The 25225-nt window shown below is 45.9% G+C and overlaps 1 protein-coding gene across 1 annotated transcript in view; it reads left to right on the forward strand.

Moving 5' to 3' along the window:
• Positions 1–25225, forward strand: part of SRP68 (signal recognition particle 68) — a 326066-nt gene that overhangs the window by 278043 nt on the left and 22798 nt on the right. Inside the window, exon 13 of the mRNA XM_085616948.1 lies at positions 8491–8620. Within this exon, the coding sequence (XP_085473074.1) occupies positions 8491–8620 (130 nt within the window). The remainder of the gene's footprint in view (positions 1–8490; positions 8621–25225) is intronic.

Genomic DNA, 25225 nt, shown 5'->3' on the forward strand with positions numbered 1-25225 from the left:
GGGGGGGGTGCACGTAGCAGCCAACATTGCCCACCCCCAAGACTATTCGAGGCACTGGCATCTCTGGGGACTAGGAGATTGTGCTGGCGATATCCCAGTGCAACAGGAGTTGTGTGGCTTCCAGCTCTCTGTGGACAAGCTTAGGTGGTCCTGGGAGGGGCACCAGGGGTGAGGTGGGGGCACCCCTTGCTGCTTGTGCTGCTGTGGGTCAAGGGCGTCAGGCGTTGCTGCTCTATCCCTTAGTAAGGCCATCCTTGTGGTGGTGGTGGCGCTCCTCCCTCTCTCCGTTCTACTAGTGGATCGATCTTATGGGGAGAAGGCAGCTGCGGTGTCGGCACAGACCATAAGAAAGGTCTCACCACCCGGGGCCACGGAGATCCTGTAGGGGTGCTGGGCGGAACATTGCTTCTCCTCACGCTAACATGGGCAAAAACAAAGGTCCACAGCTGCAATCCCAGGCTAAGAGCCCTTCCTGTTTGCTAATGGTTTACCACCCTCTTGAAGACGGTGGTAAACTGCGACCACAATTGTGGTCGCAAAACATTCTTACATAGGGTTCATACTTGCTGTTAGGAAGGGACGCCCTTGGAACACCTCTTCCTAATAACGAGTCGCTAACCCTATTTTTCAAGTTGCTATTTAATTAGTGACTCGCAAAATAGGGTTAGTGCGTGGGCGACCGTTTTTTTTGCATGCGCAAACGGTTCTAAAACCCTTTTTGTGCATGCAAAAATCCATCGTACATCTGGCCCATAGTGGGGGATCTCAAGGCGAAAGTGACCAGCTTACTATCTGCCACCAGCACGCTGGAGACGAGAGTGGGAGAAGCTGAAAATCGATCTAGCCGCAACAACCTGCACTATGTGTGGTTCCCAGAGGCAGTCGATAACCCACACCTGGAAACTTCCATAGAGCACTGGATTAAATCCTGGGTCCTGGATGGCACCCTGTTGCAATGGTTCTTGGTGGTAGGTGCACATTGGTCTCTCTCCCCCATCCAGGAGTACCACTGTGTCCCATAATTGCCAAAATACTAATGTACAGACATCTAGATGGTATTCTGCGTGCAGCACACAAACACGGAACACAGCATTTCTAATTCACCTGCATTGTTTGTTTTTTTAATTAAGTCTTTTATTAGTCAATGCTCAGTACATCAGATCATTACATGGATATCACAGCAAATGAAGGATTCAGAACACATACAATACGTTCTTATAACTTAAGTCTGTCCCCACCTGATTTCAGCCTATTGCTGATGTGGTCTACTGGAGTTATGGGATCCTACTTCTATTCCCTTCATTGATCTTATCTTTGCTCTGACACCCACAGTCCTGCACATAGCTCTTGTTGTTATACTAGCCTGTATTGTTTTAGGGGGTTCCAGAATATTGCAGAAATTCTGATAGACTGGGACTGAGGTTACAGAAACCACCTTGTCAACACCTGGCTGCTGGCTATGCCTCCAAATCCAGAGTGACTGATGATCCTTGTTGTTACCAACTTGTAAGACAGGTGTGGTAGCTGGATCTAATAGTTACCTGCCATCAAACCTCCATGCAAGTTGGATCTCCTGTCAAGCAACAAAGAGAAGTTTCTCCCCCAAAACCTGACCTTTCTCAGGTAGGCAGCTAGAATACAGATATCTTTCAATATAAACATTTGAGCCTTCTGGAAGAGTATAGTACATTTTTTAAGGAAACCACTTTTTATGCAATGAACTGTAAAATATTTTGCCTGGCGCATTTCCTTTAACCACAGTCCTTTTTTTAAATTCCTATAATGCCAACTTTCTGTAAATTTCTGTTCTAAGGCATATGAGCTGCAGATTACACACTTTTGCATAGATCGCCATCTGGTGTTGGGCCCGGATGTTTGCAGTTTGTTTTTCCTCTTGGAAAGTCTTTGGAAGTCACGAGGTCGGTGACTCCTCCTTTAGATCGTATTGCGCATGGGCTTCGGCTCCATCCTCGGATTGTTTTTTTCCGCTATCGGGCTCGGATGTGATCTTCGCACTCTGGTTCCGAACAGCTTCCAGTTCGACGATCGACGCGCAACCCTCACCCCAATCGCTGTATTGTTTCGATCACGATCTCTTCAATCAACGCGCCTTCTCATCGACACAAACCTTCGGTTCCAGTCGTCGACGGCGGCCTTCGGGCCTACCCAGGCTCCGGTCCCGGCTCATGGAAAGAACTCCATTTAAAAAGAGCCCTCAATGTGGGTCCAAATTTCCCCACACTGATCTGCATGAGGTATGCAACCTTTGCCTCTCCCCGGAACACGAGGCTCGAGACTGTCCGGCCTGTAAGTCTTTCCGATCCAAAAAGACTATTCGGGACCGAAGAGCCAGAAGGAACATGGCACACTCCTCGACGTCCATTCCAGTCGACATCTTAGGAGACGACATCGACGATCCGGAACATCATCGTACCGAAGAGGACCTCGTCAGCGCTTCCGAGGCCGACAAGTCAGATGTGGAGGACATCACCCCAGCACAGAGGGTCGTGAGTACCAATCTACCCCCACCCACACCCGCGCCGACACCCAAAAAGGCTTCGGTCACGCCTTCGCCTCCGGGCCTAGGCAAGACCAGAGACACTGCTTCACACACCCCACCTTCGGGCCCGGTGAAGAAGCCAAGTAAGCCTTCCGGCGGCTCGGGCTCGAGCCAGCCTGCCAGCGGTGCCGAGAAACACACTTCGGCACTGAAAAAGAAGACGACCTCCACCTCGACACCGAGCTCCGCACCGAAGCCCTCGGGGTCGAAACCCAGCCCTTCGGCACCGACGCCATCTTCGGTGCTGACCAAACCACACAAGGCCACCGGCACCGAGACTTCCAAGCCGAAGCACATCTCGGCGCCGACCAAGAGACCGGAGGGTTCCAAGCCAGGTTCTAAACATCAAACTGGTACCGAAAAACCTAAGAAATCATCGGCCCCGACGCCTTCGGCGCCGATGGACCAAATTACCTCACCAGAGTTATTTACACCGGATCCTCTTACCAAGGATCCGAAAACTGGACATTTGACGCTCTCTACTAAGAAGAGACATTTGGAGAAGCCTGCTCCGCCTCCACTCTCCATTCAGAATACCTTCCCCTCCTCCTCCTCCTCCTTCCCCCCCCCTCCACCCCCACCTCATCGTTCTCCTACTCTGTCTCCAGACGATGATGATCATGGGGACCCATATTATGATACAGGGGATGTGCCACAAGACCCCACCCCTACAGGATCTCCAGATCCATGGGACGATTACCATATACCAGATATCCCCAACGTCCCACAAGACGATATTTACCCTTCTAGACCATCTCCACCTGAAGATTCACTAGGATTTAACCATCTTCTGCAAAGAGCAGCACATTATCATGGGGTGGACATGCATAATGACCCTGTTGAGGAAGATTTCCTCCTAGACACATTCGATACTACACAGAGGTCCACCTCCATACTGCCCATGCTCAAAGGGGTGGTAAAGCATGCAGCAGAAGTTTTTAAAGACCCAGTTAGAGCCAGGGTCCTTAACCCACGTATCGAAAAGAAGTACAAATCTGCTCCCTCAGATCCTTCTTACATTAGAGGACCAGCGCCACTAGATTCCTTAGTGGTCTCTACGGCACATAAAAGGGCAAACTCACAAGTGTCAGCTGATGCTCCACCACCTGACAAGGAATCAAAACTGCTAGATTCTTCAGGCAAACGCACAGCATCCCAGGCCGCCAACATATGGCGTATAGCAAACACTCAGGCACTGCTGGCCAGATATGACAGGGCTCATTATGACGAATTAGAGAGCATAATGCAACATCTCCCTGAAAAATATAAAAGTAAAGCCAACGAGTTGATTCAAGAGGGTAAAACAATCACAAACACCTCTATACGTTGTGCCCGAGACGCAGCAGACACAGCCTCCAGGGCCATTAACACCAGCGTCCTTCTCCGTCGTCATGCTTAGTTAAGGGTATCTGGGTTTAAACCAGAAGTACAAGCCTCTATCCTTAACCATCCCTTTGACCAGGAACATTTATTCGGGCCAAAGGTGGATGAGGCCTTAGAAAAGATGAAAAAGGACACGGATACAGCAAAATCCATGGAGGCCTTACAGTCTCACCCGCCCAGACGCTCCTTTCGCCGCTCATCCTTTCGGAGTGCATCCAGAGGCTACTCCTCAGACACAGTGGCGGCTAGAGGGGTAACAACAAGGGCAGAGGCAAAACAAACAACGCCCGTTCTGCCACACCTACTACCCAATGACTCCCCCCCCCCCCCCCCCCCCCCCCGCTCCCCACAGACCATTCCACTCCAGTCGGGGGCAGACTCACATATTTTCTTCATGTCTGGGAGACCATCACCTCAGACAAATGGGTGATCCAAATAATTCGGTCAGGATACTGCCTGGAATTAACATCTACCCCCCCAAACATTCCACCCAGGCAACGCCCAATGTCACAAGAACATTCCACATTGCTAAAGCAGGAGGTAATCTCCCTCCTACAAAAACAGGCAATAGAACACGTTCCTGTCAATCAACAAAATTTGGGGGTTTACTCCCTATATTTTCTAATATCAAAAAGGGACGAGACTCTACGACCTATTCTAGATCTCTGGCCCCTAAACACATACATACACTCAGACCATTTTCACATGGTAACGCTTCAGCAGGTACTTCCGCTCCTCTCCCAGAACGACTTTCTCACCACACTGGACTTGAAAGACGCATACTTCCACATTCCAGTACATCATGCTCACAGAAAGTGCCTCAGATTTGTAGTGGACGGACAACACTACCAATTCAAAATGCTCCTGTTCGGAGTCACCACAGCACCACGGGTATTCACCAAGTGCCTAGCGGTGGTGGCGGCACACCTCAGAAGACAGCACATTCACGTCTTCCCATACTTGGACGATTGGCTGATACAAGCCACTTCATACAACCAATGTGTACACCACACCGGCACCACAATCCAACTACTTCACCAACTAGGCTTCACGGTGAACCACCAAAAGTCCCAGCTAACACCATCCCACATAAAACAATACCTCGGTGCCACCATAGACACCTCAAAAGCAATAGCCTACCCCAATCCGGCCAGGATTGCAAGCATTCAGGCTTTGCGACAAAAACAACGGACGCATCGCTCTCCGGCTGGGGAGCTCATCTATTACACCTCACAGTGCAGGGCACATGGACGCCGCAACAAAAGTTACTCCATATCAACCATCTGGAGTTACTAGCAATCTTTCTAGCCCTGAAATCCTTTCAACCACGGATTTCAGGCAAGGCAGTCCTCATTCGCACAGACAACATGACGGCCATGTATTATATTCAAAAACAAGGCGACACACACTCTCCACAGCTCTCTCAATTAGCACAAAGCATATGGAGATGAGCAATTCCCCACAAAATCTTTCTCCTAGCTCAACATGTCCCAGGAGTCCAAAACACCGTGGCGGATCTGCTCAGCAGACAGACACAACAGATCCACGAGTGGGAACTTCACCCACAGGTTCTTCATCCGTTCTTTCAAATGTGGGGGCATCCACAGATAGACCTCTTTGCCACCCACGAAAACACAAAATGCCCAAGCTGCGCCGCCAGATACCCACACCCATTGTCCAAAGGAAATGCGATATGGATGAACTGGTCAGGCAAATTTGCGTACACTTTTCCGCCTCTCCCACTCATTCCATTAGTGGTGCGAAAGCTACAACAGCACTCCCTCACACTGATCCTAGTAGCTCCAACGTGGGCCAGACAACCGTGGTACACCACGCTGCTGCAACTCTCGGTAGTACCACACCAAAAGCTACACCACTCACCATGCCTCCTAACCCAGAACCATGGAGAGATCAGGCACCCGGACCCAGCTCAGCTCAACCTTGCGATCTGGCTCCTGAAATCCTAGCATTCGGGTACCTTAACCTTCCCCCTGACTGCATGAACGTCATCAGAGAAGCTAGACGCCCTACCACTAGAGCCTGCTATGCTGCCAAGTGGAAAAGATTTGTTGTTTATTGCCATAACAACACAATCAATCCTCTAAACGTGTCTATACAACACATGATATGCTACTTACTCCACCTACAAAGGTGTAATCTAGCCTATACCTCCATTCGGCTACACCTCGCAGCAATAGCAGCTTACTTACAAAACAGGCAACATCTATCACTCTTTAGAGTACCTGCCATTAAAGCCTTCATGGAAGGCCTCAAAAGAATAATTCCCCCCAGAGTACCACCCTCACCTGTGTGAAACTTAAATATCGTGCTCACAGGCTAATGGGGCCTCCCTTCGAACCTTTGCATAAATGCGAACTGCAATTCCTCACATGGATAACAGCCTTCCTTGTAGCCATTACTTCCCTTAGAAGGGTCAGTGAGATACAAGCACTTACCATACAAGAACCTTTCTTCAAATGCACCAAAACAAGGTTGTTCTCCGTACCAACCCAAAATTCCTACCTAAAGTCATTTCCCCTTTTCACCTAAACCAATCTGTAGAATTACCAGTATTTTTCTCGCAACCTCAGACCATTGCAGAAAGGGCTCTACACACGCTAGATATCAAACGAGCCTTACTTTACTATATCCAAAGAACACAACCTTTCAGAAAGACCAAACAACTGTTTGTCTCTTTCTCTCCACCACACAAGGGCAACCCCATCTCAAAATCAGGGATAGCTAGGTGGATTGTAAAATGCATCTAGATTTGCTACCACAAAGCAAAACTAACGCTTTCCGTTCCCCCTAAAGCCCATTCTACACGGAAGATAGGGGCTTCCATGGCTTTTCTAGGGAACATCCCACTAGATGATATCTGCAAAGCAGCTACATGGTCAACACCGCACACTTTCACTAAACACTATTGTGTAGATGTGCAAACCAAGCAACAAGCTAGTGTGGGCCAGGCTGTGCTAAAAACACTATTTCAAATCACTGCAACAGATACCGGTGGTCGCCGCTAAGGTTGGGAACTGCTATATAGTCTATGCAAAAGTGTGTAATCTGCAGCTCATATGCCTCGAACGGAATATGCTACTTACCAGTATGCATCTGTTCTTGGCATGTAGAGCTGCAGATCTACACACGCCCACCCGCGTCCCCGGCTACCTGTATCTGTTTCAGTCTATCTTATTTAGATACAACACACATGGGTTTCTTCACTGTTGTTACTACGCTCCATCTTTCCCTGCTGGCGAAAAACAATCTGAGGATGGAGCCGAAGTCCATGCGCAATACTATCCAAAGGAGGAGTCACCGACCTCGTGACTTCCAAAGACTTTCCAAGAGGAAAAACAAACTGCAAACATCCGGGCCCAACACCAGATGGCGATCTATGCACAAGTGTGTAGATCTGCAGCTCTACATGCCAAGAACAGATGCATACTGGTAAGTAGCATATTCCTTCTCCTCAGACTCCCTAGTTCTCTTGGCAATTAATCATAGTACATTTGAAAGTGAGTGTGCTTTTATTGAACCCATGAAAAATGTAGTCATATATGGGAAAGTACCTCGTGCAGTACATTATAAGGCTATTGCAAGTCACTGAGGAGTTTTGTGATCATATGGAGGAACGAGTTTGAAGGCCAAGTTTCTTTTATAAGGTCATTGGACTTCCAGATCACTTGGAATTTCCTTATAATGCACCCACAGGCTGCTTTATTTCTCAAATCACTAACTACTTAATTCCTTGGTGTGTTGCTCTTTCATATGAAAGAGATGTGATGTTTACAGACATGAAGAATAAAAGTAGATTCTGGTGCAAAATTAAACACTCAAGAAGTTAGATATTTGTTGCTAAAAGATATTAAAATTCATGTAATGCTCATCTGTAGCTCAGAATGTGTAGAGCTATGCAAGAGATTCTATCTTTGATATAATTACCTAAAGCATTCAAAAAATGAACATGTTACCAGAAAGATCTCCCTTTTGCTTATCACAGTTATCTAGAAAACAGAGCAGTTTAAATGGAGCTATCAGTCATGTCTAAATACTCATGGTCCTTCTTGATGAATAATGTATGCCTTAGCCTCTGTGCAAGGCAGTCTATTTAAAAACAAATGTTCATAGATACAGTGTACTAGGTAAGTGCCACATTGCAGGTATTGGGAACTATGTGACCATAGGTATTAGAACTTGAAAGACTTGCAGATGGATAAAAGGAGGATTTCGGTCTACATCTTAATAAAGAGACAAAACAGGCAATGTTAAAACCATAGTTTTTTCATTGGGGTGCATAAGCACTCGCAAAAGCTTACTCATTATCTCTAACTGTTGCTTGCTTAACTGTAAATTGAGCCAAACTAAGTGTTTATTCGTGTTGCACAAAATAATGAACTTTCTGCTAAAAGGTTTGAATGTGCTTTGAATGTTGGGTACTGCACTCGTAATTCCCTATGGAACAGAAATCCCGATTTATTATGCTAATCATATATCAAACTGTGATTACAAAAATATTCTATTTGATCATTGTCTTTCACCTGTAGGTGTTTCTTCATTGCTCAGTCCTATGTGCTTGTGAAGAAGTGGAGTGAAGCCCTCGTCCTGTATGACCGAGTTCTGAAGTATGCCAAGGAGGTGCAGGCTAAAGCTGGAACCAACAGTATCAGTTTGAAGGTACAACCTTTTTCCTATCTTGAGGAGACTAAACTTTTGCACAGTTTGTGGAGAGTGTGGCTATTATAAATGTATGTGTTTGTCGTCAATTAAGGTGGAAAAGGATGGAGTGAGGCTACGTTTCGTTTCAACAACTCTTTATTTAGGGCTGTTAGACATGCAAACGTCCTCCGTCAAACTTGAACAAGAGAATAGGATTCAAATTGTCTTCCTGGTATCGCTGGCACCTCTCTTCTTGGGTCTTCTTTAATGTAGGAGGCTCGTAAAGAAATAAAACAAACGGAAACTAAAATCAGAGACCTTGTCTCGCATATATTCGGTGCAAGGATTGGGAATGAGGAAATGTACATCAGCCAGTCAACAGATGTGAAGGGACGGGGGAAAGAACAGGCAGGACGTGACACCACCCCGCAAGGTTTCCTCCACGTCATCAACCCGCCTCCCCCTTAGTGCCCGTAACCGAGCACGTACCTCTGTTAGCCACGCTCCTCCGGGAGCGTGGCTGGCTTCTGCATGGTGTCGCTGAAGTCTCTGCTCTCAGTCTGGAATGGCGGGCAAGGCTTCTGTAGCTCCGTTCCTTGCACTGGTTCCCGGAGTTGGCGTAAGGAGGGATCCCCGCTGGTCGGACTCTTCGGCGTCGTCTTCTCCCGGTGCCTTCCGTAATCCCTCGAGTGGTCGGCATCTTCCGGGGTCCTCCCCTTTTACGTTCTTCACCTCCGTTGGTTCAGGGAGGACTCTCTACGTGATGCATCCCCTTGGGGCGGGGACTGTTTCTGGAAGCCGATATTCCTTAAAGGGCCCGTAGTCCTGTGGTGACACGTTATAAGAGGTCGTCGCGAGATTATTATTCTGTAACGATAAGAAAGGCATGGCATGGTCAGGAAGGGAGTCCTCTTCTGGTTCAGGTGTAGAGGACAGGCTAGTAGTCTTGTGACAGAGTTAGATTTTAAATCTTGCTAAGGGAGAGTAATAGGTACAAGTCAAATCACCATTCTAGTGAGAAAGACTTAAGTATGTGGCGTCTGAGGTGTTTCCTACAGCATCTGGAAGTAGAAGTGAATTTTCTCAGCTGTCCACTGCAACCTTTTAAGCGAATAATCTTTTAGTGGAAGCTCAGTCCTGGGAATTCCTCACTTATGCCTTTCTAAGGTGCCAGACTGGATATTGAAAAATGTGTCTATCATTGTCACTTGCCTGTCCCAACATAAATTACTTTCTTTCCATCTTCCATGGACGTGGGATCTGGAGCTTAACCATTACAACACTTGTTTCTGATGCATAATTCTTACTGCAGATTTTTCACCATGAAACATCCCCCACACATTTAAAAAATGACTCCGCACCCACATAAGATAAATATTTTTAGTAATGGAGACAGTATAAATTTGTAATTAAGCTACAAGATGCACAGACTCCTTGAATCTTTTTCTTGATAAAATAGATTCTTTACTCGTGAGTCTCTGATTTTGCTGTAGCCATCACATTTTGTCCATAAGAACTTCTTCAGGGCTGCAAAACATATAATATATACACATTTTAAAATCATAAACATTCCAAGTTGAACATCAAAAACATTACAAACGTACTCATGATACTTTGTACATACAAGCAAAAAGAGGTACATGCTGTTATCAATGTCTCATCACGGCTGGATAAGATTGTTCCACCATTTCCTTAAATTCACAGTGCAAAACGTGTGTAATTCTTATATATTGGTAGTATCACAGCTGTGAATATTGCATAGCTATGTTGCATGGTCTATCAGAGTGAAGCCAAGGACCAGAAACACCACATGTATATGGGTTTTTGCAAGTTACACTTCATGTGGATATAAAGGATCAAACAAAATTACATGGGGGAATACTACATTGTTAAATATGATGTGCAATGAAGTGGGAAAAGGATAGTCCGACTGCTACTCAGTAAATCCACACTACTTGATTTAATGTGATTTAGAACGTGGTGCGAGACAGAGAGTCTGACTGCTACTAAGTAAGTCATCCACAACACAAAATAATTATGTACCTTATTTCATGAGTTTCTGCAAAAAATTGTCAGAATATAGTACGCTATTGGTCCTCCATCATCAAATGGAAAAGTGATGAGCAGTAAAAACTGGTTCAAAGGTAAGTGTACTTAATAAATGATCCTGTAACAAATAAACTGAATTTTAAGATTTGAACACTTTTTAAGGAGGATAAAAGATATAAATGCTCATAGGACCAGGGCAAAGGGCAATGAAAAGAATCCATATATAATCAAAATGGCATCAAAAGGTCCTTTCGTTGGTGCTGTTTGTTTGAAATTCATAACACCACAATGGTAATCCCAGGTGAGGCCCTATAACAAATAAAATCACATATGGAAGGTGCCTTACAATCTAATTCTACTCAGATCACGACATTATACAATCACTGCCAGCCCCCTAAGGACAGAAAATGCATAATGAGTCACATTTGGGACAGCAGTGATTACTTGTATAATCAATAATAATACAAGGAAATAATGTTGCAAGGGGCAAAACTGCCCACAGAATGTGTTATGACATGAGGCCCCAAAAAACATTATATAGGGCCGGAGATCGCATCTAAAGCTAGCCGTTTCAAGGCTGTGTGAAAAATAAGCGCCATCTTGTAACTGCAAAACATACCGGTCCTATTCTCCATGATGAAGAAAGAGATGTATATGGGACGGAAGAGGAACGTTTTCACTCTGCCACTTTTATGGACAGATTCATCATGGACCAGGTACGCTCGGCTCTGAGGGCGACTTTGCCCAGTTTCCCACTGGAACCAGAGTAGTTTGCCCCATTCACGATGATGATGTCGAGTGCCAAGGGTGCGCACCTCACTTCTAAATTATACCAAGAATGCTTGGCTACAATCCCTGTTGCAGATGATAAAATCCGTTGGGCCTGGGAGGACGACCTGGGGCACCCCATCCTTGATGAACAGTGGGTTAAATGTTGTTCCCTGACAAAAACGATTTCCCTAAACAGCCGCCACAAACTCATTCATTTCAAATTTATACGCATACTGTATGTGACCCCAGCGGCGACTCACAAGATAGATCCGACCAGACCACACAACTGCTTGAAATGCGGGGCCCTGCAGGCAGACTTTGTACACCTCTCACTTGGACTTGCACAAAGATACGAGTCTACTGGGAGGAAGAACACAAAGCACTTGGGGACATGGTAGAATTAGACGTGACTCCCACACCAGAGTTGGCTCTATTGGGTTATGTGCCCAATTTTCCAAAACCAGTCCGAAAATTTGTCGGCCTCAGTTTATTGCTGGCGAAGAGGGAATTTGCCATACATTGGGGGCGTAAAGCTGCTCCTACATTTAAGAAATGGCTGAACAGCTTAACATACTGCAATACAAATAGCGATCTATATGCCAGTACATTGCCGCGCTCCTCACGGCCTAAAGACATCTGGGGCCCGCTCAAGAACTATGGGGCCATGGAGCGACTGCCCCCCTTCCCCCTCATCGATTGAGCAGTGCAGAGTCCCTACTGGGGTGGGTTAACGACACTGCTGGGCTAGATAAGAGATCTTTTGAGACCCCTAGAAATGGACCTGCAAATCTATACACTGGTAGCACGATGGTTATGCCATATGACATCGTAGCGATTTGTGAGATGTTGGGACGGCTATAAGCAACTTCTGAGATGGAGATTGGTATTCCTTTGACAGTACATGCTGTGTAATGCCTTTGATTATGTTCTTTCCTTCTTTGATTTCTCCTTTTTCCTATCCCAGATTGGACTATTCATGCTGACAAAACTGACAGTGAGCACTCATGTTTTTTGATATCGTATGATGCAAATATGGTAAATAAAGTTCTAAAAAAAAAAAAGAATGAAATAGATGTATATGAGACTCATACATAATGGGTAACAAACCCTAAATTGGCAGACAAGGCCACTACTCCATTGAAAACATGACAATGCCTTAACCCCAACAAAAATGACCCATAAAAGTGGCATAAAAAAGTGTGCAGGAGAAAAAAAACTGAGAGGCAGGAGAAAAACCCATTATATATGACTGTTCAGTCATGTGGAAAGTGTATGCTGACCGTTCCAAGTCGATGTGAAAACTAAGCACCAACAGCAAAACAGACCAACCTCACCATCCATTGTGAAAAAAGGAGGGATATGAGGCCCCTACATAGTGGGTCCTAAGTTAGCAAACAGGTCCACTGCTCATGTGAAAACATAGCTGAATGCTTAAATCCCAACAAAAATAAAGGGGTATAAAAGTGAATAGCTAACGCTAATCATTCCAAGTATGTCTAAACCTTGGCACCATCTGTAAACGGCAACACAGACATGCCCAGAGAAAGGAAGATCCACTCTCAAGCAGTAAAAGTATCGATATGAAAAAGTTTGTGACCCCTCCATTAGTAAGCGCGTGGAAAAAAGCCAGGGTCCATTATTGTAGAAAAAAAAATCTAAAGGTCAAGAGAATTACATCATGGATATGGTACGTCCTACATTGTCGCCAGGTGTTTTCGAGCTCTGAAGAAGTCCTTTTGGGTGAAATGCGTTGGCTACGACAAAATCAGACAAGGAAAGAAATGTTTTAAAAGAAAAAATCACGAATAAAGAATCTATTTTATCAAGAAAAAGATTCTGGGAGTCTGTGCATCTTGTAGCATCACAAATCCATACTGTCTCCATTACTGAAAATATTGATCTTATGTCGGTTCAGAGTCATGTTATTTTTTTAAGCTAATGGAGTGTTTCTCCTGGTTTTGAAGACTAAGACGGCTGGCCTTTAAGACTCTAGCACCACTATATTTTGATTAATAATTTACCCACTTATGTGTTAGGTGCTGTATCTTTGTGCCCCAGGCCATCCTTTGCAAAATCATCCACCACACATCTGACTGGATCTGGAAATATTTTCATAGCAGTGCATCAGACTAGGTGGCGTTGTGCAGTTCTCCGTTGGTTCCATGCCACCCCAGAATTGACAAATCAGAGCAGTAAATGAACACCAACCCTGCACACTAACATCAGGTATTTTTTACCATGACTCTTAGGTGTATTTTGAGATCTGCTTAGTACTTTTGTCAGTTTCCAACCGCTCCAGGCACAACCAGTCTCCATTGAAACGCATTGAACTAAACTCCGTTTTTGACCTCTGCACCCGGCCGCCCATGTGCATCTGGTGGTGCAACTTTGGTACTCACCTGACCCTTGCTGACTGGAATTGTGTGTTACCTGTTTAACCGCAATATTGTTTTCCCATAGGATAGCAGTGAACTGTTCTGAAAATATTCTGTCGATTTTTAAAAGTAAATGTATTTAAAAATGTACTTGCGCTATTGCGGAGATCTTGGTCTTAAAATAAAATACAAAGTATATTTTTTTTAAATTGGTGTTGATCTCCTATTTGAGTTGTGTGTCCATTACTGTTAAATGTTGGGCAATATATGTCTTACACTCCTCTGTGTTAGGTCTAAGGCTGCTTGCCCACACGATCACTAATATAGCACTTTGGGGTTTTACATTGAGCTCTGTAGACTTTTGGAAAAACTCCTGGACTCTGCACTGTGTAACCACCTAGTGGCAATACCATATACAGAGCAAGCTTCCTACAATGTGTGAATGGGTATGTAAGGGGTTGTGTGGGTGTGTGAGCAGGTGTGTGTGTGCTTGTATGGGTGAGTGAGTGTATTGGTGGCTGTACAGATAAATATGTGGGTGTGTGAGTAGCTGTATGGGTGAGTGTGTAGCTATGTGAATGGCTGCATAGGTGTGTGAGTGGGTGTATATGATGTTGTATAGGAATGTGAGTGGGTCTGTGGATGATGTCGTCAGTGATGTCATTTGAGATGTCACTGACCATGTCATGAATGATGTAATATGTAACATAAGCAGGTCATTACGAGGACGTCCGCTATAGTTAGCTCAGGTAAGTGCTAAATTTCTATGGTTTTGTAAGAGTGAAATTTGAGCCTAGCTAAAACGTCCCTATAACCTTTGTTTTTTTTCAGTGAATTTCTAAGGTCTTTTAAAAAAAATTCCTAACTATACCGTCCCTGTAACATTTGTATTTTTTTTTTGGTGAATTTCTATTTTTTTATTTTTTTTTTAAAGTATGTTCGAGGCATGTGTGCTGTAGATCACATGCTTTGCATACTCCTGCTATCTAGTGTTGGGTCCGGATGTTTGCAAGTTGTTTTTCTTCGAAGAAGTCCTTCCAGTCACAAGGTAAGGTGACTCCTTTCAGTAACAACGCACATGGGCATCGACTCCATTGTTAGATTGTTTTTTTCCGCCATCCGATTCGGACGTGAATTGCTGCGCTCTGGTTCGAAGCCATTCTTCGGCTTCCCCTCGGTGCGCAGTCCACTCTACCCTCAACGGTATTGTTTTCGTACGCTTATCCCACTTCTCCGCGTAGCAGTCGTAGGAAAACTTCAATTTCGATCAGGAAACTCATGGAAGGCTGTCGGGCTTAACCGCGTCGATCCACCTCGCAGTCGATGGAACTGACTCCATTTAAATTCTATCTTCTGTGCCACGCAAAGTACCCGCGCACGAAGTGTGCAACTTTTGCTTGTCCCCCGAGCACAACGAACGGGACTGCGACGCGTGCAGATCGATTTTCTACGTGATCGTCGGGCTCGAGGTCGTAAAATGCCGAGCCAGAGCGTCAACTATATGCCGGACATCTTCGGCGAAGGTTCCGAGCAGGAGGAATTCGATGTACAAGTTGCCGAAGAGGAGATGGAGGAGCAGCCCATCTCGGTGCCTGTAACTGACTCTGAGACAGAAGAGGACTTACCTTTGGACCAAGGCCAAGGTCGCGTGAGTACAGAACACCCCTTGCCCCAAAATCCAAATCCTATCAAACATAAGGCTTTGGTTTCACCCCTAAATACCGAGGAAAGGTCCCCCCTAGAAGTACTTTTAGGTCTAAGAGCAAGGAGGAAGAAGAAGCAAAATACTCAAACAGATGCTCCTGTCATACCTATATCCTTTTACTAGCGGCTCAACACCCGGGGAAACTTTGATATTTAGTCAGTCCACTTGATCATCGTTGGTGTGTGTCATACAAACGGATAGAAGAGTCCCTAGGATTTTTTGTCTGTGTGTGTGTGTTGAATGTGAGAGAGTGGTTTGGTTGATGAGATTGACTGTTTGATGGTTTGCTTTGGGGTCACATGTATTAATAGAATGTGTTCACATGTCTTTCCGTGTACTTTACCTGGAAATAATATTTGTTCGAGGCATATGAGCTGCAGATTACACACTGTGCATAGATCGCCATCTGAGTTGGGCCCGGATGTTGCAGTTGTTTTTCTCTTGGAAAGGCTTTGGAAGTCACAAGGTATGTGCGCATGGGCTTCGGCTCCATCCTCAGATTGTTTTTTTCCGCCATCGGGCTCGGATGTGTTCTTCGCGCACCGGTTCCGAACTGTTCCAGTTCCAGTTCTTCTCATCGGCGCGCAATCCTTCCCTTCCGCGGTATTGTTCTCGATTGCGATCTCCCCACTCGACGCGACTCATCAAGAAACTTCGATTCCAGGCGTCGACGCAGGCCTTCGGGCCTACCTCAGCTCCGGTCCTGGCTCATGGAAAGGACTCCTTTTAAGAAGTGTCCTCGATGTGGGTCCAAATTTCCCCACACCGATCTCCATGAGGTGTGCAACCTCTGCCTCTCTCCAGAACACGAGGCTCGAGACTGTCCGGCGTGCAAATCCTTACGGTCCAAAAAGACTATTCGAGACCGAAGAGCCAGAAGAACCATGGCACACACGTCGACTGCAATCCCCGACGACATCTTCGGAGAAGGCGTGGATGTTCCTGAAGAACAGCACACCGAAGAGGGCCTCGTCAACGCCTCCGAAGCCGCCGACTCAGATGTCGAGGACATCACTCCGGCACATAGGGGCGTGAGTACTACTATCGATCCCCACCCCCCACCCTCGACGGCATCGAAAAAGGCTTCGGTCACGCCTTCGCCCTCGGGCCTAGGCACGACCAAAGACACTGCTTCCCATACCTTGCTTTCGGGCGCGGTTAAGAAGCCCATCAAACCATCTGGCAGCTCGGGCTCGAGCCAGCCTGTCGTCGGTGCCGAAAAACACTCCGCACCCAAAAAGAAAATGACTTCCTCCGCGCTGGACTTCCACACCGAAACACTCGGCGCCGAAGACACCCACTAGCTCCTCGGTATCTACGCCATCTTCGGAACTGAGCAGGAAAGCCAAACCCATCGACACCCACACCTCGAAGCCGAAAGCCATCTCGGAACCGAGGAAACAACTGGACATGTCTAAACCACACAGTTCAAAACAACGAACTGATGATTCCAAGACTAAAAAAAACACCGGCTCCGACCCCTTCGGCGCCGACGGATCGATTGCTCACAGAGGAACTGTTTCGGCCTGATCCACTCCAAAAAACTCTTACTAAAGACCCTAAAACTGGACATTTGATGATCAGCATCAAAAAGAGGCCGCTGGACAAGCCTTCCCGGCTCCACCTCCAAAAACAAAAGGGACTGTGGTACCTCCCCGTTGAGACTACCCTCACCCCCTCCTCCACCTCCTCCTCCACCTCCTCCTCCTCCCCCACCTCATCATTCCCCCACACCCTCTCCAGATGAGGATGATGACGATGTCTATGAAGACATAGGGGAGGGGCCCCATGACCAACCCACTGGTGACCCCACTCCTACAGGCTCCCTAGACCCATGGGACGACTACAACATCCCAGACGTCCCTAACGTCCCGCAGGACGACATTTACCCTTCAAGACCTTCCCCCCCAGAAGACACTATGGGGTTTAACCAGCTGCTACATAGGGCTGCACACGACCACGGAGTTGATCTCCATACAGACCCCGTGGAGGAGGACTTCCTCCTAGACACTTTTGATACCACCCACAGGGCCACTTCCATTCTGCCCATGCTTAAAGGTGTTATCAAACACGCGCCAGACGTCTTTTAAGACCCGGTCAGAGCCAGGGTCATCAACCCCCGTATCGAAAAGAAATATAAGGCCGCCCCTACAGACCCCACCTACATCAGAGGGCCCTCACCACTAGACTCCCTCGTAGTCACCACTGCAAGGAAACGTGAAAACTCCCAGGCATCAGGCGAGTCACCACCACCTGATAGAGTCCAAACTACTAGATGCCTCTGGCAAGTGAACAGCATCTCAGGCGGCCAACATATGGCGCATTGCTTTTAGCACGATACGACAGGGCGCATTATGATGAGCTAGAAGCAATCATGCAGCACCTCCCTGACAAGTACAAGAATAGCTCCAACGAGCTAATCCAGGAGAGAAAAACTATCACCAACACTTCCATACGCTGTGCCCTCGATGTTGCCGACACCGCCTCTAGGGCAATTAACACCAGCGTCCTCCTCCGTAGGCATGCCTGGCTGCGCATTTCCGGTTTTAAACCAGAGGTACAGGCTTCCATCCTTAACCACCCCTTTAACCAAGAACATCTCTTTGGCCCAAACGTAGACGTAGCCCTTGAGAAGATGAAGAAAGACACCGATATGGCAAAATCTATGGGAGCCTTACAGTCACACCCTCCTAGACGCTCCTTTTGCCGTTCTTCCTTTCGAAGCACATCTAGAGGCTACTCCTCCGACAGCGCTTCTACGTCATATAAAGCCCCTACACAATCCACCTTCACTGGGGGTTACCAGAGAGGTGGCTACAGGGGTAACAACAATAAAGGCTGAGGCAAAACTAATACCTCCCGCTCTGCCTCCACTCCTACCCAATGATTTCCCTTCACTCCCCCCAGACCATCCCACTACAGTCGGGGGCAGACTACAAAATTTCCTTCATGTCTGGGCTACTATCACCTCAGACAAATGGGTGACACAAATAATTCGGTCAGGCTATTGCCTCGAACTAAAATCAATCCCCCCAAACATTCCACCAAAACACCGCCCAATGTCACAGGAACATTCGTCACTTCTCAAGCAGGAGGTAATCTCCCTCCTACAAAAGAGTGTGATAGAGCCAGTTCCTACCCAACAACAAAATATGGGAGTTTACTCCCTATATTACCTCATACCAAAAAGGGACGACACTCTAAGGCCTATCCTGGGCCTCTGACCCCTAAATCACTATATACATTCAGACCATTTCCACATGGTCACACTTCAGCAGGTACTTCCCCATCTCTCCCAAAACCACTTCCTTGCCACCCTAGACCTCAAGGATGCCTATTTCCACATTCCCGTTCACACAGCTCACAGAAAATACCTCAGATTTGTAGTGGACGGTCAACACTATCAATTCAAAGTGCTCCCATTCGGAGTCACCACAGCACCGCGAGTGTTTACCAAGTGCCTAGCGGTCGTGGCAGCACATGTGCGAAGACAACACATACACGTCTTCCCATACCTGGACGACTGGCTAATAAAAGCCAGCTCATACCACCAGTGTGTACAACACACTCACGCAACTATACACCTACTTCACCAACTGGGCTTCACAGTAAACCACACGAAGTCCCATCTGCAACCGTCCCACATAAAACAATACCTAGGTGCTACTATAGACACCTCAAGAGCGCTAGCCTGCCCCAGTCCTGCCATGATAGCAAACATTCAGGCCCTACGTGCCAAATTTCAGCCAGAACACTGTCTTACAGCTCGAGTGTTCATGCAACTCATAGGAATGATGGCCTCTTGCATATTCATAGTACCTCATGCAAGACTCCAGATGTGTCCTCTCCAAGATTGCTTAGCACGCCAATGGAACCAGGCCCAGGGTCAACTGACAGATCTGGTGTTGGTAGACTGTCGTGCCCATCGCTCTCTGCAGTGGTGGACCACCAAAAACCTTTCCAAAGGGCGACCGTTCCTGGACCCTGTTCCTCAGATAGTACTGACAGCGGACGCATCGCTCTCCGGCTGGGGAGCTCACCTACTACATCACACCATGCAGGGCAGGTGGACACTTCAGCAAAAGTTGCTCCACATCAACTATCTGGAGCTACTAGCAATATTCAGACACACATATCAGGCAAGGCCGTCCTAGTCCGCACAGACAACATGACAGCCATGTACTATTTACAAAAACAAGGCCGCACACACGCTCTGCAGCTCTCAACTAGTACAGAGCATATGGAGATGGGCCATACCCAAAAAAATCTTCCTCCTAGCCCAACACGTCCCAGAAGTCCAGAACACTATAGCAGATCTGCTGAGCAGACAAACACAACAAATCCACGAGTGGGAACTCCATCCACAAGTTCTTCACCCGTACTTTCAAATGTGGGGGCATCCACAGATAGACCTCTTCGCCACCCACGAAAATGCCAAATGCCCAAGCTTCTCCGCCAGATATCCACACCCATTGTCAAGAGGCAATGCGATATGGATGAACTGGTCAGGCAAATTTGCGTATGCTTTTTCGCCTCTCCCACTCATTCCCTTAGTAGTGCGCAAACTACAACAACACTCCCTCACTCTCATCCTAGTAGCTCCAACGTGAGCCAGACAACCGTGGTACACCACACTGCTAGAACTATCTGTAGTACCGCAACAAAAGTTACACCTCTCCAAGCCTCTTAACCCAGAACCATAGAGAGATCAGACACCCGGACCCAGCTCAGCTCAATCTTGCGATCTGGCTCCTGAAATCCTAGAATTCGGTTATCTGAATCTTCCTCCTGACTGTATGACTGTCATTAGAGAAGGTAGGCGACCTACCACTAGAGCTTGCTACGCAGCCAAGTTGAAACGTTTTGTGGTCTATTGCCACAACAATAACTTCAATCCCCTAGATGTGTCCATTCAACACATCATAGGCTATTTACTACACCTCCAAAGATGCAACCTAGCCTACATGTCTATTAGACTGCACCTTGCAGCCATAGCAGCTTACCTGCAAAACAGGCAACATCTATCACTTTTTCGAGTACCTGCCATAAAAGCCTTCATGGAAGGCCTCAAAAGAATAATTCTCCCCAGAGAGCCACCCTCACCTGTGTGGAACCTAAATATCGTTCTCACTAGACTAATGGGGCCACCCTTTGAACCTCTACACAAATGTGAACTTCAATTCCCACCATGGAAAACTGCCTTTCTTGTAGCCATCACTTCCCTCAGAAGGGTCAGTGAAATACAAGCACTCACCATTCAAGAACCTTTCCTGCAAATGCACCATCACAAGGTTGTTCTCCGTACTAATCCAAAATTCCTCCCTAAAATCATTTCTCCTTTTCACCTAAACCAATCTGTGGAGCTACCTGTATTCTTCTCGCAACCACAAACCGTTGCAGAAAGAGCTCTCCACACATTAGATGTCAAACGAGCCTTACTCTACTACATCGAGAGAACACAACCCTTTCGAAAACCAAACAACTGTTTGTTTCCTTCTCACCACCACATAAAGGCAACCCCATCTCCAAATCTGGGATAGCTAGGTGGATTGTCAAATGCATTCAGATTTGCTACCACAAAGCAAAACGAACGCCATCTGTTCCCCCTAAAGCCCACTCTACACGTAAGATAGGGGCTTCCATGGCATTCTTAGGGAACATCCCCTTAGATGATATCTACAAAGCAGCTACATGGTCAACACCGCACACTTTCACTAAACACTATTGTGTAGATGTGCAGGCTAAGCAACAAGCTAGTGTGGGCCAGGCTGTACTCAAAACATTGTTTCAAACCACTTCAACAGATACTGGTGGTCGCCGCTAGGGATGGGTACTGCTATACAATCTATGCACAGTGTGTAATCTGCAGCTCATATGCCTCGAACGGCAAATGCTACTTACCAGTATGCATCTGTTCTTGGCATGTAGAGCTGCAGATCTACACACGCCCACCCGCCTCCCCGGCTACCTTTATCTGTTCCAGTATATCTTATTTAGATACAACATACATGGGCATCTTCACTGTTTATTACTACGCTCCATCATTTCCCTGCTGGCGAAAAACAATCTGAGGATGGAGCCGAAGCCCATGCGCAATACGATCCAAAGGAGGAGTCACATACCTTGTGACTTCCAAAGACTTTCCAAGAGAAAAACAACTGCAACATCCGGGCCCAACACCAGATGGCGATCTATGCACAGTGTGTAGATCTGCAGCTCTACATGCCAAGAACAGATGCATACTGGTAAGTAGCATTTGCCTTTCCATTTGTTAACAATGAAATCTTTTCTAAGAACTTGATTGTATCAACATACTTTGAGGCTTGAAAATAGAACTGTACATTTTGCATTGATTGAGATCTTGAATAAAAAAATCAAAAAACTTTTTTTCTATGAAGAAACAAATATGAGAAAATTATGAATATACACAAAATGGAGAAAAACATTTCATAAAAATTAACGATTTTTGGATAACTCTGAATGGAATGACTGATTTTTGCGGAACAGCCCGGGTGTTGAGCTCTAGTAGGCCACTAGTAAAAGGATATAGGTCTGACAGGAGCATCTGCTTGAGTATTTTTGGTTCCAACTCTAACTTCGGGTCAAAGTCTGCACCGAGACGATTTTTCCAATGCCCCGCCTTTTGGTCCGGCACTGAAACAAGTAGTCAAGCCTTCCGGCTCTGTACCGAATCGACATGGTTAGAGTTGAAACCAGGGAGCTTGAAGCCGAAACACACTTTCAAGCCAAAACATTCGACGTCCAAATCCAAAGTGTCTTCGGAGCCGAAACCTTCTGCACCGAAAGGGCAATATATTCTGGTACCGAAGTCATCTGTGCCGATATCGAAAGACGTTCCTCCTAGACGAAGAATCACATTTTTTTACTTTCCCCTCCTAAAACAGATCCTAGACAAAAAGAACTGTACATCAATCCAGATATAGGACGCCTGCTCACTAAACTACCTCAAAAGCATAAACCACAGTCTGAGGTTATTCCATATACAATTCCACTGAAGACGAATACTGGGACTAATCTTTCTCCTCCTCCTATTCCAATACGTTCCCCTACACCACCACAACCACCACCACCTTCTCCTACACTAGAGCCACTGCCTACTACACCGCAGAAATCTCCACCCTCACAGCCTGAAGATTATCACAAAGATAATTTAGATGATGTAGATGAGGAAGATAATCTATTACCAGTCGACCCCTGGAGAGATTATGATTTTGATCAGCCAGCAGATAATGACCCAGATCTTTACCCTGCAAAGCCTTCCTCTCCTGATGCTAATGTAGTGTATTTAGAACTGTTGGCTAGATTTGCACATGGAGTGCAATTACACAAAGAATCACTTGAGGAAGATTTCTTATTTGAAACATTAGGAAGCACACAGAGGTCTACCCAGTCCCTCCCCATGCTTAAGGGCATAATGAGACATGTAGATGATATATTTAAAGACCCTGTCAGAGCTCGAATTCTCACTCTTAGAATAGACAAAAAGTACAAACCAGCTCCATCTGATCCAGTAATCATTAAAGGACAGTTGCCTTTAGACTCCCTAGTGGTTTCAAACACTCGTAAAAGGGCTAATTCACAAACCTCTGGAGATGCTCCCACTCCAGACAAAGAATCTAAGCTGCTAGATGCTTGTGGTAAGAGAGTAGCAGCCCAAGCTGCAAATCACTGGTGTATTGCTAAAACCCAAGCCCTTTTAGCCAGATATGATAGAGCTCACTGGGATGAAATGGAGCAACTGCTCCATTATCTTCCAGATGAACACAAGGCTAAAGCACAAGATTTAGTGCAATACGCCATTTGCTAAGCAACACCATTTTAGACCTGACGTAGATCACACTTTAGAAAAGATGAAAAAAGATACAGAAGTAGCCAAATATATGAGAGCATTACAGTCTCCTTCTAACCGTGGTTCTTTTAGTCACTCCTTTTACCATGGTGGTTCCAAAAATACATCCAGACGCCAATACTTCCTCCTATAAAGAAACAATCAATCCTCCTCCACAAGAGGTTTCTTCAGAGGAGGACATAGAGGAAAGAACGGCAGAGGTTCAGCTCCACATAATTCCTCCAGTAAACAGTGACTTACCCATCACCCCCGATCATTCAACACCTTTCGGGGGAAGTATTCAACAGTTCCTTCCCATTTGGCAGTCCATAATAACAGACAAATGGGTGTTAGGAATTATCCAAAATGGTGATTGCCTGGAGCTTATCAACAATCCTCCAAACATTCCACCTCGTGTTCACAAAATGTCACCAGAACATATATACCTACTCAAACAGGAAGTACAGTCTCTACAGCTCAAAGAAGCCATAGAACCAGTCCCATTAAATATAAAGGGTCAGGGGTTTACTCCCTGTATTATCTAATTCCCAAGAAGGGCAGCTCTTTGAGGCCTATTCTAGGCCTTTACATACTGTCAGATCATTTCCACATGGTAACACTTGAGCAAGTGCTCCCACTTCTACAATACGGCGACTTTATGGCTATTCTAGACTTAAAGGACGCATATTTCCATATTGCAATTCACCCCGCTCATCGCAAGTATCTCAGGTTTGTGACAGCAGGACAGCACTACCAATTCAAAGTACTACCGTTTGCAGTCACCACTGCTCCCAGAGTATTTACCAAATGCCTGGCAGTAGTTGCAGCCCATCTGAGAAGACCGCAGATCCATGTCTTTGTCTATCTGGACGATTGGCTCCTCAAAGCCAACAGTTACCAGAAGTGTCTCCAACACATTCAAACTACAATTCACCTGCTCCATCAACTGGGGTTTACGGTGAATGTGTCTCATCTACAAACTTCAAACACACAATCCTATCTGGGAACCACTATAGATGCTCAAAAACCTCTAGCTTCTCCCAATACAGCCAGAATTCGCAACATTCAGTCCCTTCTCAATCAGTTTCAGGCCAACCACCCATTACAAGCCAAAGTTTTCATGCAACAGCTGAGAATGATAGCGTCTTGCATAACAATTGTACCTCGTGCAAGGCTTCACATGTGTTCCCTTCAACAATGTTTAGAGAGTCAGTGGAACCAATTACAGGGTCGTCTAACCGATGTAGCGTTGTTGGACGGCCACACCCATCGTTCTCTGCAGTGGTGGAACCCACAAAATCTGTCCAGAGGACGTCCCTTTGTCAACCCTGTTCCACAAACAATACTAATAACGGACTCATCAATAACTGGTTGGGGTGCTCACCTACAATAGCACACAATACAAGGCTTGTGGAGTCAACAGAAAAAAGATCTCCACATAAACGAATTAGAGCTACTAGCAGTCTTTCTAGCAATCGGCGCCTTTCAAATTCACCTAATAGGCGAAGCTGTCCTAGTTCACACAGATAACATGACAGCAATGTATTATATATAGGTTTTCCTGTTTTCAGTTTCTATTTTTGGTAAATTCTGGTGGGGTTTTTTCAGTTTTTTCAATACCTTAAAAAACAGTGGTTATCAGTGGTTACACATTTTTGCGCCATTAAAAACAACAGAAACAGTGTTTTTCCGGTGTTTATGGAATTTTAATTTATTTTTAATTATTGCTTGCTTTCTGCACTGATAGTGCATGTGTATAGGTAGTGTGTGCACAGGGTATATGAGGGCCAAATACATTTTTTACTGCACCAGAATGGACTACTAAGTCTATAGCATTCTTCATTAACTCTGAAGAATGTAAAGATGCTTTCAGC

This window comes from Triturus cristatus, chromosome 7, assembly GCF_964204655.1.
Source record: "Triturus cristatus chromosome 7, aTriCri1.1, whole genome shotgun sequence".
Lineage (NCBI taxonomy): Eukaryota > Metazoa > Chordata > Amphibia > Caudata > Salamandridae > Triturus > Triturus cristatus.